This window comes from Ahaetulla prasina, chromosome 2, assembly GCF_028640845.1.
Source record: "Ahaetulla prasina isolate Xishuangbanna chromosome 2, ASM2864084v1, whole genome shotgun sequence".
NCBI lineage: Eukaryota > Metazoa > Chordata > Lepidosauria > Squamata > Colubridae > Ahaetulla > Ahaetulla prasina.
The window spans coordinates 260,788,247-260,805,141 of NC_080540.1; the positions used below are offsets into that span (position 1 = coordinate 260,788,247).

Below are 16,895 nucleotides of genomic sequence, written 5' to 3' on the forward strand. Positions count from 1 at the left end.
TAGTAGCCATTACTTCAGCTCGCAGAATTTCTGAACTTGCTGCCCTTTCCACCAGGGCGGATCTCTGCGTTTTTCACTCAGATAGGGTGGTCCTCCGGCTAGATCCTACCTTCCTGCCTAAAGTTAACTCACTGTTCCATAGATCACAAGAGCTCATTCTTCCCGACTTTTCTCCAGATCCGGTACACCGGCTGGAAAGGTCCTGGCATACCCTAGATGTCCGGAGAGCCCTCCGTATTTATATCAAGCGTACCGCCTCTCTCAGGAGGACGGAGGCTCTCTTTGTGTCCTTTCAACCAACCACCATCGGCCTTAAGGTATCTTCCTCTACCATCGGTAGATGGCTTAAGGCATGCATTGCCAGAGCATATCAGATTCAGGGAATTCCTGTTCCAAGTCGCATCACTGCGCATTCTACTAGAAGCGCGGCTACTTCAGCTGCGTGGGCCACTCAGGCTCCGTTAGAGGAAATCTGCAAAGCAGCCACATGGTCTTCTCCGAATCCATTCATACGCCATTACAAGATCGATTCCTATGCATCTGCTGATGCGGCGTTCGGCCGCAGGGTTCTCCAAAGGGTCCTAGAAGGGGGTTCTAACCCGGACCGGGCGGATCCCTCCCGATAGGACTTGCTTTGGTATGTCCCATGCCTGGCTGCTGGTCCCGCCCTGCTGGAGAATGGACATTGGTCCTACCTGAATGTCCTTTCTCTGTTGGCGGGACCAGCAGCCAGCCCCTCCCTGAACGCCCGGTTCCTGTCTTCTATAGAGGTCATTCGGGCTCTCATGGTCATATGCCGGGGGGGGGGAGGGCATAATAGCATATTCTTGCAGTTCCTGTTTTACAGCTCAGTGCGTCGGTCTGCCGCATCATCCTCGTCCGAAAGCTGGAAGGCACCAGGAGGAGGAGGTGCTTTTCAACTAGCAGACTCGATCCCATTGGATACAGACCGAGTCACTCCCATGCCTGGCTGCTGGTCCCGCCAACAGAGAAAGGACATTCAGGTAGGACCAATGTCCAGTTTAAGAAACCTAGTATATTATATAATACACTTTTAATATTATAAATGATTTATATATTTAGTTTAATAAAGCCTAATAGCAATTCATTTTTAAACACTAGCCAGTGTATATGTAATAAGGAGCAAAAAGGATTATACTAGACTATCTCATGTAATGGACCCAAACTTCAGTTCTGATTCAAGAAGAAACCCATGCCATCTATGCCACTCTGTACCACTACCGCCTTTTGTTTTTCTGCCCCTTACATCCACAGCTTACCTTTATTGTCTTCTTCCTTCTGCTGCTGACAAGGTATGAGTGACCTGACTCCTCATGAGAACTGCATGTGGCCAGCAATTGCCTTATGAAGGACTAGGTTAGGCATGCCACAACAGCAGGAGTTAGAAGACAGCAAAGGATGGCAGAAATGGTAGCGGGCAGTGTAGTAGGATTAGCAGAGCAAAGGGTAACTTGCACAGCAGAGGGGGTCAGTAAACTGCAGGGTCACCAAAAGGCCCGAAATGGAGATAGGCATAGGTGTTGTGTATACTTCATCACTGGAGGTTTTTAAGAAGAGACTGGACAGTCACTTGTCTGAATTGGCATAGGATGTGCTGCTTGAGCAGAGGGCTGGACTAGAGACCTCCAAGATCCCTTCCAGCTCTATTGTGATTGAAATTCAATTGAAGCGCACTTAGTGGTTGTAAATATGGGCAGGCTTCTGAGTGCCCAGATTTTGATCATATGAATATAGGAGCACAGCAACCACTGTAACTTTGAGAAACAGATATAAGTGTTCTGCTTCAGATATCAATCACCACACAAGATTGGTATGAAGATTAGCTATTTTACTTTGAGGCTGAAGAGGTAAATAGCGTAAACAAAACAAAACAGAAGCTTGCTTGAGTTTTTTTCAAAAGGAGTGCGCAGAAGAACATTCCATATCTAATCCAGAATTCTGAGAGCCAGGTCAGGGTTGTCAGCCAGCTCAGAGGCAGAGGTTTATCATATCTTTTCATTGTTGTAATTAAAATTCTTAATAAAAAATTATATTCCAAAACTAAGAGTTTAGAGATGGAACAAGGAGTACTTTTCTTTAAATTCTCGATTTTTTTCTTTTTCCCTGTCATATGTATTGACTTTGAGCTTCTCCCTTTGAATTTATCTAATTGTAAAACAAACATGCCCCAGCACTCTCTTTTTATTTCTTTTAATAATGTTCACCTGATCCCATACCTGAGCTAAACTGGTGTTAAAGAACTTCTTTTCTTTCTTAGCCTGGAATAGATTTTGCTATAGATATCAGCTGCTGAACTTCACTGACAATTCTTTTAGTGTGCAATCAGATGAGTTTTTCTATTGAAAGTTACAATTAGATCTACCAACCATTTATTTTTAATTCAAGTGTTTTACTTAGCATCTCTCACTAGTTCATCTCTTGTGGTGGATGCCTTTATTTATATATCTAAACCTGGATTTTACTCATTTCTACCACTTATTTATCAAGCCATTCTTGTGTTCCTTTTGTTCTGCATTGCCTTCTGTACTAGCCTATACTTGTTCCAACTTCCCAGGCTTTCTCTACAATTGTGGCAGTATGTCCTATCTGAACTGGCACTGTAACCCTCTATTATGTTTATTCTATTCTGATTCTGTGTCAAATAGGAATGAAAAACACCGGCTTAATCAATAACTTAATTACAATGAAAGCGGACTAGAGTAATGATGATTAACACATTCATCACATGTCTAAATTTAAGGGACAATCCACAGTTTAAGATTTTCAATAAATGTAATACAAGAATTATTATAATAGTAAATTACATGAGTAAAACAAAACTTAATTAAATATTCAGTGTAGTTGGATGTTGACTGCAAAGATTTAAAGAATGAATTTATTTCTGCACTCATACAATGTTAAGGTTTTAAATACATATGTTAGGCATGGTTATGAATGACCAAATGTGGCTGCTAATATATGAAAGTTCAAGCTATTACTAAGTGAAATTTCTACAGGCAAAGATACATGTGCTTAAACTAAAATTCCTTTATGATCAAATCAAAAAGGAAAACAATTTTCACAAGTCCAACATAGAATTTATTGTGTTGATGTGGTGGAATAGAATTCTATAGTTTATTATAGAGTTTATGAAGTGAATTTTCTGCAAAAATTCCCATAGCCCAGTGTTTTTTCTGGTAATTTATTAAATACAAGTGTTCCAAATATCAGTGTCCAAATGTAGGTAGTTCACCACTTACAACAGTTTATTTAGTGACCCTTCAAAGTTACAACAGCACTGAAAAAAGTGACTTATGACCATTTTTCACAACCTTTGTAGCATTCCCATGATCATGAGATCAAAATTTAGATGCTTAGCAACTGGTTCATACTTATGACCATTGCTATGTCCCAAAGTCATGTAATCACCTTTTCACAAGCAAAGTCAATGGGGAAGCCAGATTCACTTAACAACTGGATTACTAATTTATCAATTGAAGTGATTCACTTAACAACTGTGGCAAGAAAGGTAGTAAAATCGGGCAAAACTTACTTAACAAATGTCTCACTTAACAAGAGAAATTTTGGGCTCAATTGTGGTAGTAAGTTGAGGACTACCTATAGTACACTTTGAGTTCTCAGCTGTAGATGCAAATATATCCATTTAAAAGTTTTCTAAATTTAAAATGTCTTGAGTTTTAGAGCCAAATATCAGTCTCCTAAATTATGTAGAATGACCATAATGATGATGCTATTTCCTTAAATTCATTCATATGCATAACAATATTTTTGATATGCTTCATATATGAACATGCAGTAATGTATATTTCCCAAATTCATCAATGATGACTCTAAAGAGGCATGTCTACTCATGTTCAGTAGAAATTTAGGAACAGAAAAACTACCTAAGGCTCTTGGTTAATGTATTATTTGTATTTATTTATTACAATTCATTCTTTTTTTTAAAAAAACTTTTCAATATGTTAATCCACCTACATTTCTTCTTTATTTCCAAGTAATTTTTAAAACATTACCAAAATGTAGTACTGCTAGTTTTCATTTCAGTACCAAAATGCAGTCCTGCCAGTTTTTCATCCTAAAATATTGTACACTAAGCACAAGGAATAGTTTAGTTTTGAATATGGAGCAGCAAAACTTATATGACTAAAGAATTATAGAAGTTCCAAAGCTTTTTTCTTTTTCTCTGCTATAAATTTTTCTGTCATTATGACTTGTCGTCATTATCAGCCATTCAGTTTGTCCAACCTTCAGCCACTCTATGAATCAGCACTCAATGCCCCTTTGTCTCTCACTGCCTCTTTCAGATCTGCTATGCTCATCCCAGTTTATAGTGTCCAGCCAGTGGGTACTAGGGCAGCCCCTTATCCTTTTTCTGCTGATCACTCCCAGCATGATTGAGTTTTCAAGTATGTCAGCTCACATGATACGGCCAAGGTTCCAAGCGTGGACTACCTATTCAGATTTGTAGTATGAAAGTCTAAATTTTCAAAACAGTGCAGGCTTTGAAACTTGCTAGCAACAGGTTAGCTGAGCAAAAAAAACCAAAAAAACCCTCTCTGTATAATTTGGCATCAAAACACGAAATATGTGAACCTGTCACGGTAAGCAGTCTCAAAGGGCAAACTGCTTTGCTGGAGCTAATTAACCTTAGGAAATAATTACACAAATATGCAAATGTTGTTTAGATAATTCCATGTGTTATCAGCTCAGGTAGTCCATCATAACTGCAGACCTTGCAATGTCTAGGTATTAGTATCTGGTGTAGTTGATAAGGCTTTAGTTTCTGCTTGCCTTCGGCTTGGTATTTAAGAATTAATGATGGCAATATTCCATTCATGATTTTAACCTGCATTTTGAAAGCTCCAGAAAAGAGAGTATATACTATATGCAAACTGCTTATCTATGGACACTGATGGCTTTGGCAGTAATAGCTTACTGTCAAAGGATACTGTATTTGTTTTTAAAAAAAACCAGAGTAAGTTAACTGCTTAATTTGTTACATTCCAAACAGGCTTAGTAAAAACATTTCTAGAATACTTATTTGTTACACAAAGAATTTTAGTTCATTCATCTAAAGTCCAACTGATTTTTTCCCTAAAAAAATAGTTTTAATCTTAATATAATTCTTCAATTCAATGTGTATTTCTCATTGTTCTAAATAAAAACAGTCATCCATACTGCATTGGAATCAACTGTGGAAGAAATCTCAAACAGCTCAGTGCATCAGGTATAGGAAAGTTGTTCCTCAAATCTTACCCTCCGAACATGAATGAACAGTTCTCCCATTTTAAATGTCAATCTAATCAGTTTCACAAATTTTTATTGCACGAATAAATGTTGACTTTTCCTCTTCTCAGGACAATAGCCTGAAATTCTCAATCTATACTATGAAACAGGTTAGTTTGATGTTTTGTGATCCAAGGTATTTTTTCTACTTAGTCCCCAAAATAATGAAGCTTCCTGAAGGCTAATATATATTATGTCTTGCATTACAAACTATTTTACATCTTCCTCATTTTTGTGATTAGGTTTTGGAATCTAGCTGGGCTTCCTAATTAAAATATTAAATAGTGCTTTGAATGAGCAGATCAGCTTTCATTCTAATACTTCTGCTTCATTTCAGAATACATTATATTCGGATCCTTTCCTTAGCACATGATGCAGTTAAGAGATTTTACACTTGAAACAAAGCATGAAACTTCTATCATTTTAATTATTTTTAAAATGTATCATTTTTCAAATGAATTTAGATCAGCCCTCTGATCTTACCATATCAGAAGCTTCAGAAACTGATTGAATACCCACTGAAATGAGCAAGCAACACACAAGAAGAATCAGTAAAAGTTCTAACCAAGCTGTATCAGCAGATCTGGGAAATATGGCCAAACACAGCAGCCAACAGATTGGAAGGGGTTAATCTATCTTCCAAAGAGACTCTGTGCAAAGTATTATATAATATCCTTAATTTTCACATGCTGTTGTGTCTTGCCCGCCCTCAGAGCAGCCGGGGCCTTCTTACCTGCTCCCGAACACTGAGGAATGTATGCCTCCCGGCCCAAGTCCTGGCTCCATGCCCACACAAACTGCAGAAGAAGGAGCATCTCCCGGCCCCAGCCCTGACTCCATGCCCAGGCAAACGGAGCAGCTAGACCCCTCCCCCTCCTCCACAGCATGTGAGCCTGAGGAGGGTTTATTCCCAACAGCTGCTGATTGGTGTGACCCTCGCATCAGAAGGCTGGATAGGTGGAGGCAACAGAAGGAAGGGAGGGGCAGGCCTTAATGAGTGCTGAGTCATGGAGCCACACCCCATGGCCTATATAAAGGATCTGCTTTCTGGCAGTCTCTGAGTCAGGCAAAAGTCGAACTTATCTTGCTGAAGTCACTTACTGGTCTCCTGCCTGCTCTGAGGACTTTGCTAGGACTTTGGGCAGAGCTGCAGAGGCAAGCCTGATTCGGATTTCCCTGACCCGGCCGTCAGCGGAGGAGTGGGACACGACACATGCTAGCAAAATAATGCATAGAATAAAGGTAAAGGTAAAGGTAAAGGTTCCCTTCGCACAAACATGCTAGTCGTTGTCGACTCTAGGGGGCGGTGCTCATCTCTGTTTCAAAGCCAAAAAGCCAGTGCTGTCCGAAGATGTCTCCGTGGTCATGGGGCCGGCATGACTCAACGCCAAAGGCGCACGGAACGCTGTTACCTTCCCACCAAAGGTGGTCCCTATTTTTTCTACTTGCATTTTTACGTGCTTTCAAAACTGCTAGGTTGGCAGAAGCTGGGACAAGTAACGGGAGCTCACCCCATTACACGGCAGCACTAGGGATTCGAACCATTGAGCTGCTGACCTTTTGATTGACAAGCTCAACGTCCTAGCCCCTGAGCCACCATGTCCCCACAATGCATAGAATAGTCTAATGCAAATTAGTGTCCAGTATGGAAAAAGAGATGCCACATGTTCAAGCTACTTTTATAAAATACCAAGAAACCCAAAGAATTATTGCTGACACACACTGCTGAAATGATATGTGAAAATGACCTTCAGGACAGGAGAGATGCCAAGTGGACAACTGGCATGTCAAAGATGTCTTGGCCCACAAAACGGGAGATGGCATAGGAAATGTTTCAGAAGGGACCCTCCCAAGATTTCTGAAGAGTAAAAGGAAAGGAAGGAAGAATAAAGAAAGAATAAAGAAATTTTTACAGTTTTGCAAAATTATGTTAATATAACCTAACAATTAAGATAGAGCTAGTACTCCTGATTGTGCTTCTTTTCTGGACTATCTTAAAGGAATAACAACTGAATAATTGAGAATACTCAATAGCAATAGCACGTAGACTTATATACTGCTTCATAGTTCTTTACATCCCTCTCTAAGCAGTTTACAGAGTCAGCATATTGTCCCCAACAATCTGGGTCCTCATTTTACCCACCTCGGAAGGATGGAAGGATGAGTCAACCTTGAATACCAAAAAAAAAGTTACTACCGTATGTGCTTCCTTGATTATAAAATGGCCTTTCTATTGATCATATTAAGTTGTGGAATATCCACAGGAAATGGGAATATCCGAACATGTCATTGTCGTCATGAGAAACTTATGTACATATCAGGAAGCCACAGTATGGACAGAACACAATGAAAGAGACTAACTCCAAGTTGACAAAGAAGTCCAACAACTATATTCCCCTTATTTATACAGCCTATATGTGAATATATGATGAAAGTCTCCTGATAGCCAAAACTGCAAAGGGTATGCAAGCGCTAATAATAAAAGTCAAGAAGCAAAGTGAAGAAAATGGGACTAAAACAAAATATCAAGAATGCCAAAATTAATGACAATAGATATAAGAACCAGCCTTAGAAGTGATAATAAATATATTTATTTTTATCCTGCCTTTATTATTTTTATAAATAACTCAAGGTGACAGATATAGATAATATTCCTTCTTCGTCCTATTTTCCCCACAACTACAACCCTGTTAAATGGGTTGGGCTGAGAGAGAGTGATAATGAAGATATCAAAATGGTAGATAGCTTCTGCCTTTTAGAATCAACCATCAACAGTAAATGAACTAGCAGTCAAGAAATGCACCACAGACTGCCACTTGGTAGACCAACATGAAGGCCTTGGAAAAGATAAGTAAATGACATGATGTCACTCTACTTGCAAAAACAAGAATTGTGCAAGGCAAGGTCTTGGGAACAGTGACCGTCTATGTAAATAAAAATTGGATTTTTAAGAAGCAAGATAAGAAGAGTTTGATTGAAAAGATGAAAATTAAATAAGGGGTCGAAAGGATTTTTGGAATAGTTAAGACGGAGAGAGACAATGGGCTTGTTAAAATCTGTTGAAGAGAAAATAATTTTATTTTGAAACTTCAGTTTATTTCTTTTTTCTTGCACTTTTTCTCCTTTTTGTAGGAAATTCAGGTCCCAATTGCCATTGTAACTCAAGGGCTAGCTGCACCATATAACCATCCTACTATAACTTACTGCTATAGGTTTTGACTGTAATATTGATAAACAAAAGTACATTTAATCAATATCCAGACATGTCAGATAAAGACAAAACAATTATAAACATTTTACACTGCTTTTGGACTGGATTAAAAAAAAAAGAACTAGCAAGAAATTGTGTGATTAGAAGAGGAATTTCACTCACTTCACTCCCACCTATGAATTTTGAATTCAACAGTGATCATTAGATATTTTCTTCCTTTTATCAATGAAAGAGATCATTTCTGTATAAACTTTATCATTTCAAACAGATAATTAAAGCCTATTTTGTTAATTCACAATATTTACTAATGTAATGGAGTGTGGGGTTATGAATATTTTGTTTTATTTTTTTTAAAGAGCTTAGGAATTTATCATATTAAGTATGTGTGTTTTCTATAAATTATATGTAAAGAAGAAACTATTGGAAGAATACTGTAATTTTCAGTTTATAAATTTGTGTTATGGACAAAAAAAAATCTTATATTTCTAACTACAAAATTATTTTATCTTCAGAGTAATCTTTCATTTAATTTCCAGCTCAGTGGAATGACAAATGTTTTAATAATTACTGACTTATAATAAGATATATGATTCTTTCTTTTTCAGTAATATAAGAACTAAAAAATCAAAATTAAGAACAGCACTTTTTAATTTTTCATTGTGTTAAATAGTATATTGAATTCTATTAATAAAATATTTCATTTTTGAAAAGTGGCTTAATTTGTCAGATTGTGCATGAATTTTATGTTAAAAGCAGTTGGCTAGATAATGGGGAAGGAGAGGTAGAGTAGAATAGAGTAGAGTAGAGTAAAATAGAATAGAATAGAATAGAATATTCTTTATTGGCCAAGTGTGATTGGACATACAAGTCATTTGTCTCCAGTACATAAACTTTCAGTGCACATACAAATAACAAAGTTGTATCATCATAAGATACCAATAATAAGAAGGAATGATAAGGTAATAGGAAAGATGAGAACGATAATAATAATACAGCCCTACTACATGGGTAAAAATCCTTAGGCATAAAACAGGGCTGTGGGAATTAGGTGTTCAGTGGTGATGGTATGGGGTTTTTTGTGTCTAATTGTTTTGGCATGCAATGCCCTATAGCAGCGTCCTGAGGGGAGGAGTTGAAATAATTTATGTTGAGTATATTTATATGTATTAAACAATTTATTTAGAAATCAACTATTGTTGCTAACTTATTTTAACCATAAAATTAACATTACCAGCAGTTAGTCCTTTTTGTCACCAAGTCGTAATGAAAGTAAAATATATTGCTATTCAGCTTTCCACAGTTTGTCCTTTCAACTCCTTTACTGCAAAGGATTTTGATGCAATTAGAAATCTGCTTCTCAAATTTTCCGTTATAATATATCTGATTTTCTTCATTTTTCCTTTAAAGCTTTGGAATATGTCTTGTAGTTTCTTTGCCTCTACTGGAAGTAACTAGTTTTGTAAACACAAGTTTGCCAAAGTGTGTGACATAGTATTTAACAGGTTTGATGTTTTTAACCTCATTTATTAAAGTGTAATAATTATGTGAGAATAAAATTTATGTGAGAATAAGCTGAATTCTTAGTGAATTATCCAACATTGAACACATAGTAAGACAAGGATATGCAGTATCCCCATAATTGTTTAATATTTATGGATAAATGTATAAGGAATGCTTCAAATGACATTAATTTTTTTATTATAGATGTAAATGCAAATGTTCCTCTGTATAAAGAAAATGTCTTGCGGGTATCTGAAAATTGAAATAAAGTCAGCCTGGAAAAAAACCAATTGATTTAAAATTAAAATATTTGCATAACTCTGGGATAATAACCTTTCCCATTGGACTTTGGGCAAGTTGCCAAATATCTATCTCCTCAAGAAGTTAGATACTGTAGGTGGGGCAGTTTTTTACTTTGGTATGTGTTAAATTTATACAATATCTTGGCTTTCATCCAGGAGTTCATATTGATGTATATAGCATCTCCTTCTCCAGTTTCCCCCCACAAATCCCTGTGAGATAGATTGAACAGTAATAATTGTCTCAAAATCATCAAGTGGACTTTTGTGACCAAAGGAGACTACATCTTATAGCAGTGAAATGTTATAGCCAAGAAATTAATGGACCAAGATGATTTTTGAAAAGTTACCTGCTTGTACACTTGGTAATTCCTTTGACTTCGGGCACATGAAAATAGAGCATTACATATAATTATTCTGAAGCAGCCTCTATTCCCAGTACAGTTTTTAGAGCCCATGGTTTACCATATGTGTAAAATATGTATGTGAACTATAAGATGGGAAGAAGGGTACAAATCTATGTTGGGGGGGAGTGGTCCCCCCTCCTTTTTTGTTATCTTTAAAAAGATTGAAATTGAGGCATCTCAGGAATATAGGGGAGGGAGAGTTATTGAAATTGTGACACAATTATGATACAAGCATTGTGTAGCTACAGTAATTACTGCTGTCTACATAGTAGCTATTTTGAACAGTACAGAGCTCCCTCTTATAACTTTGATTGGCTATTTTGGCTTATTAATTGTATATTTCTCAGTTTATTATTGTAAATGTGAAGAGCTACGAGAATAAAGTATTTGCTGGATGAGAGATAATTTTTTTCTCTGTGTATGTAACTGTAGCACAGGGATTTTTGCGTTCATTCTTTTTTATTATGCAGTGCCGCAACAGTTTGTATTATCTATTAGAACTGAATATGATCTCTGAAAGCAATGTTTCTTAAGAGTAATTCAAGAAAATCTAGGGCTGTGATGGTGAACCTATGGCATGTGTGTCACAGGTGGCACGCGTAGCCATATCAGTGGGCACACCAGCTCAACTCCGGTGTGCATGCGTGTGCCAGGCAGCTGATTTTCAGGCCTTCTGGGCCCACCAGAAGTAGGGAAACAGGCTGTTTTCTGCCTCCGGAAGTCCTGGGGGGGAGAAGGCCCGTTTTTCTTTCTCACCTGGCTCCAGGTCCTCTCTATGCATCTAGGGAGGGTGAAAACAGCCTTCCCTAGGCCCTCTGGAGGCCCAAAATGACTCATTTCCCAACTTTTTCAGTTGGACAGGACATTTCCCAACTTTTTCAGTTGGACAGGAAGTGACGTTGTTTGCTGTCCCCAGCCTCCAGAGACTCTTAAAGAGGCTCTGGAGGCTGGGGACTGCAAAAAAGTCACTTCCTTTAAAAGTATTTTAAAAATACTTTTAAAAGCCTGTGATGATCAGGCAACTCATCTGGGATCGCCAGAGAAGCCTTTTAAAAGCTTTTTTTTAACAGCCTTTTTGGCCTAGAGGTTGTAGAAAAAATGCTTTGAAAAGGTTCTGACAATCCCAGCTGAGCCGCATGATCACAAGAGGCTTTTCTTTTTACTTTTAAAAGCATTTTTTCCGTCGAAGAAAAAATGCTTTTAAAAGTAAAAAAACCCTCTGTTGATCGCACAGCTCAGCTGGGCATGCGGGGGGAGGGGGGCAGGGATTTTTGCTACTGGTTCTCCGAACCACCCGCCGCCATCGCTACCGGATCGGGTGATCCGGTCCAAACTGGGAGCATTTCACGTCTGATCTGGAGCCAGGTGAAAAAGAAAAATGGGCCTACCAGGCCGTTGCGTGCCAGGAGCAGGGCGCAGGGCGGGGGCACATAGAATTATGGGTGTGGGCACGCGTGTGTGTGAACCTTCCCCCCCCATCCCCAGGTCCTGGCACGTGATGGCAAAAAAGTTAGCCATCACTGATCTAGGGAATCTCCTAGATGAATTCTCTAAAATCAAAATTATTTACCAGTTATTGAAGTCATTTGCGTATTTTGGAAGCAACATCACTCATCTCATTGTTTTTTTACTTGTTGTTGTAAATGTGTTAATTTTACAAAAGTCAATAAAAGAATATTCTACAAAAGCTTCAATTTTAATTATTAATATGGTAAATACTAATAAATGTAATCTATACAATCAAACACTCTTTTGGGATTCTTCATAAGTTTTAAAAGTGGGAAGGGTTTCTGAAAGGAAAAACTTTAAGAAACACTGGTTTAAAGTATAGCAGAATAAAAATAAGGAAGAATGTAATTACCTGGTGAAAATGTTGATTTTAGCATAGTAAAAAAAGCATAACATACTGTCTAAATCAAATATTTAAATGAAGTCACTATAGAACAAAATCCTTGAATCCTGAATAGTCATCCTCAAAGTTTGAATGGTGATCTTTTTTTAATGTATATCAAGAAAAGGCAAATCATTTTATGCTTGTAATATTGATATGCTAAATGGTTATGCTTGTTGAATTTTATGCTTGTACTATTGATATCCTAAATGGTAATTAATTTTGATAATATAAATATTGATAATCTTCCCATTCCCTATTTTCAATACTACAAGCTATCTAAATAATAATATGTTAATCTCTAATCATATCATACAGCAGCACTGTATACTATTTTTTAACAATATATATTTTTAGTAACTTATAAACGTTATAAAGTAAAAGTATGAGCAATCAATAGCTCCTAAGCTAGATTTTAGTGGGGTGTCTAGCTACCTCAGACTTCAGGACAGAACAAACAACATTTCCCAATGATTTATTCCTGTCCATCTCTACCAAAGACCCCTCTTTAATTTACCCAATTTGTTCTCTCAAGGAAGCTATTTTTTCTAGTAGGACACTGAAACGTAGATTAAAGAAGGGGAAGAATAGCACTGGTACCCCATCGGTTGATCCCAAAAACTGTAATTTATTTAATTTAATTTAATTTCAGTTTATTACTATGTTGTATTAATAAGATAGGCCAAAGTTAGGATCATAAAAAGCTGTCAAGAATCAGTATCCAGTATTTTTATTTTGTTTGGTTTTGTTCTGTTTTGTTTTGTTCTGAGAAAATTAGGGTAATCCTAACCTGTTGTAAGTCCCTAAAAAGCTTTTGTATCTTGAATAGGGATTAGAATTTAATATTTACTATATTATATCATATCAGAGATGTACTGGTCTTTAAACCAGGTTTGTTGTTCTCCACCACTTAAAAAAACTATTCTATTTAATTTTCACAGATGTTTACATTTTAAATTTTACATGCTATTACATAATTCTGGCTGCCTTGTATGTAATATCTTCCTTCTTGTAAACTTACATTATTTAAGTTCATTTTATGGAATGTTTTAATTGCTGGTTTTATTATGCACCTCCCACAATCACTTAGGATGGGATGGACAGCCATATAAATTTGACAAACAAAAAAAAAACACAAATGTACAACAAATTAAATGTTATTTTCCACTTTCTCCTTTTAGGAAAATGGTTCTCCTGAAGAACATACAATTTATGTATGGGACCACTTTATCTCCCAGTCATTAGCTGAAAATGTATTTGTTGTTGCTCATAGTTATGGTGGATTGGCATTTGTGGAATTGGTAAGTTATATCATTTTGTGATTCCATATATTGCTTTGAGCATATATTTGCAATAATTAGGCTTTTCTTTTTTGTTTTACAATATATATGCTTGCATCTGATTCTTTTCCATGTAGAGAGTATATTCAGTGCTTTGCTAATTAGAAAAGTGCAAGTAACTGCATAAACTGAAGATGTAAATCTTAACATTCTGCTGTGGACTTGATTTCTAAAAATACTTGTCTGGTTTATTTATTTAAGAAATGTATGTGGTCACCATCCTCAGCAAATAACGCTGGGTAGCTCACAATAAAATACAACAAAATAACATAAATACAAATAAAATACAATAAATGAAAACATGAATGAAAACAATAAAAGTAACATAAATGCAAATAAAATATAATAAGCATATGTTGAATGCAAAATACCAAAGGCATAATCCTCAATCAACATATTTATCACTATTGGGGTCTACTAAGAACCTGGCCATATGTCTGCGAGAAAAATAAAGTTTTTACAGACTTTTGGAAACCCAACAAAATTAGGCCAACTGGATCTCCAGGGGTAGGATATTTGCCAGGCTAGGTCCGCTTCTCCCAGGTCCAGGAAGATGGAACTGTCTCATTGAGTAGACCCAGAACTTATCCACTCTGCTCAGTAGATAAAAACTTATATGTAAAATGTATAAATGTCTGTTCTCTTTTCTGTTTCACTTTTATAATGCTTCATTGATCGCACTAGTTGTGTAATCTGATTTTTTTCTATGCTTCTATGCAAAAAATGAAATAAATTCTTCCACATACAATCATTTTTATATAAAACATTATAAAAGAAATATTGCATTAACAGTAGCAATCCTTTCTAAAATAATTAAGGTGTTTAGTTTAAACAACTTTGATAAGTTTAATATGTGCTATTTAATTTAAATTAAATTTAAGCTCCACTTTTAATATAGAGAAATTATTGCCATAGTTACTAATATATTAGTTATATAGATAAGAAATTAAAATACAGCTTTAAAACTCATTTCTATTAGGATGTTGGTATAAGATGCAGTTCTTTTTTTATATATGTAGAGATAATCCAGTTAAAACATTTGTGTGAAAACATTTTTTCAATTATTCTTTGATTACATAGTAAATGAGATGAGATGAAATGAGAGAACACAGAAGATTTTGCTATACTCGTTTGCTGGAATTTACTAAAGTATATATCTGGAACTACTAGGCAAGACATAGTAAAAGTTTCATTTTACAATTTTAGTTATTCAATACATATATCATTCAATAACTAGTTTTTTGTGCAATGTTCAAATCATTTAATATACTAAAACATATAAAAGTGTATATAAATACTTTGAAAGCCACCAATAAAGACTGCAGGACTAAGTTTGCTATGGCTTCCAGTGTTTGACAAAATTATCCTTTTCAAAATGTTACATGCTGTTCATATTATGAATTGTGGATAGAAAAATATTAATTATTGGATTAGTGACATAAAGATTTGGCTGACATGACTAGCTGTTTTTATGTTTACATTTCTAATAACCAGGAAACGATGCCTAATCAGTAAGCAGCTGTAATATAAACTTTTATTTAAATTTTGAATAGCATTTTAGGTGACTCATATGATTTTCAAATTTTTGTTGTAACCTTCGATTTTAGTTTAATCTTTTAAAAATAATATAAAAATCTGTAAGGAAGATGTATAAAATACAGAATGTGATTATTTATGGACTCAAGTATAAGAAATGCTTTGAATTTGCATTGCTTCTTTCATCACCATCCATCCATCCATTTGCAGCTCTTGGCTCGAGATGGCATGGCTAACAGATGACCAACGTGTCATTCCCATTTTGCTTGTTTCTCTTGTCATGCTGGTGGATATCTCTTCACTTTTGTTCTTCTTTAATATAACGCTTACAGATGTTTCAGAACACAATTTGACTTCTGACCTTGGGGCTTCTAAGGTCAGGGTACTCAGGGCCTGTGAAATTATCACAAGCAGAGCTAAAAAAAAATTCCCCATTGCAGAAAATAAGCAATAAGTAAGAAGTTAAAAAGGAGCTTTGTCAGATAGACAAGATGGTCTCAGTAAGGGTCAGCTTCTATAGTCTGCTGTCTCTGCAGGAGGCATGTGCATGGGAAGAAGAATTTAATATACAACTCTGGCACATCACGAATCTATCACAATGCAAAACTAGATCTAAAGAATAAATTTGAAAGAAGAGTAGGTTTAAAGTCTAAATATGCTATGAAAGAGGATCAATACACTTAATAGGGATTGGCAAACATTAAGCGGCAAGCATATCTGGGTTTTTTCTTTGACTTAAAAAAAACTATAGATGCTTACTGAATAAAACATATACTTAACAATGAAACTACAGTGACTATATTTTTCAGCTAAGGACAATCAATATGAAATGAACTTTTTTCTCTACATAAAACCCAAGTTTTTTTAAAAATATGGTTCTTGGATGTCAGAAATATTCCAATTCCCCTTACCAAATAATAATACTAAAACAAAAGTTTTAAGAAAGATAGTCCTTCGGGAGATAGGGCGGTATATAAATATGATTAATAAATAAATAAATAAATAAATAAATAAATATGAATTTTTTAAAAAGCAGGAAGGAAAAATGAAATCAGGCATTGAGAAAGAGTTTGTATGGTTAGCCCGGGATTTGAGATAGTACCAGGACAATTGAGTTTCAGGAAGATCCTTCTTCATATATCTCCCAAGAAAGAGAAAACAGTCTGATTCTTAATGTTTACAGGCATCAAGGAAAAGCAAAGCTACTTGATTTCAATTTTGATAATAGCTTTGTAAAATAAGAGGTTATATTCTTTACCAGAAAATTGTGAAGAGCATATGAAGGGGCCGGATGAAAGATTCAGATAGAATACCTTTTTACATTGAGTTTAAATCTCCAGCATCACATGAATTACATTTTAGGAGACTGAAGGAATTTTTTGACGAACCAGTCAAATCCCAGAT

General features: G+C 35.9%; 1 protein-coding gene across 3 annotated transcripts in view; it reads left to right on the plus strand.

Moving 5' to 3' along the window:
- Nucleotides 1–16,895, plus strand: part of FAM172A (family with sequence similarity 172 member A) — a 244,694-nt gene that overhangs the window by 109,793 nt on the left and 118,006 nt on the right. For all 3 annotated transcript variants that reach the window (XM_058168209.1, XM_058168211.1, XM_058168210.1), the window contains one exon: nucleotides 13,797–13,916. In XM_058168209.1, coding sequence (XP_058024192.1) covers nucleotides 13,797–13,916 — 120 coding nt within the window. The remainder of the gene's footprint in view (nucleotides 1–13,796; nucleotides 13,917–16,895) is intronic.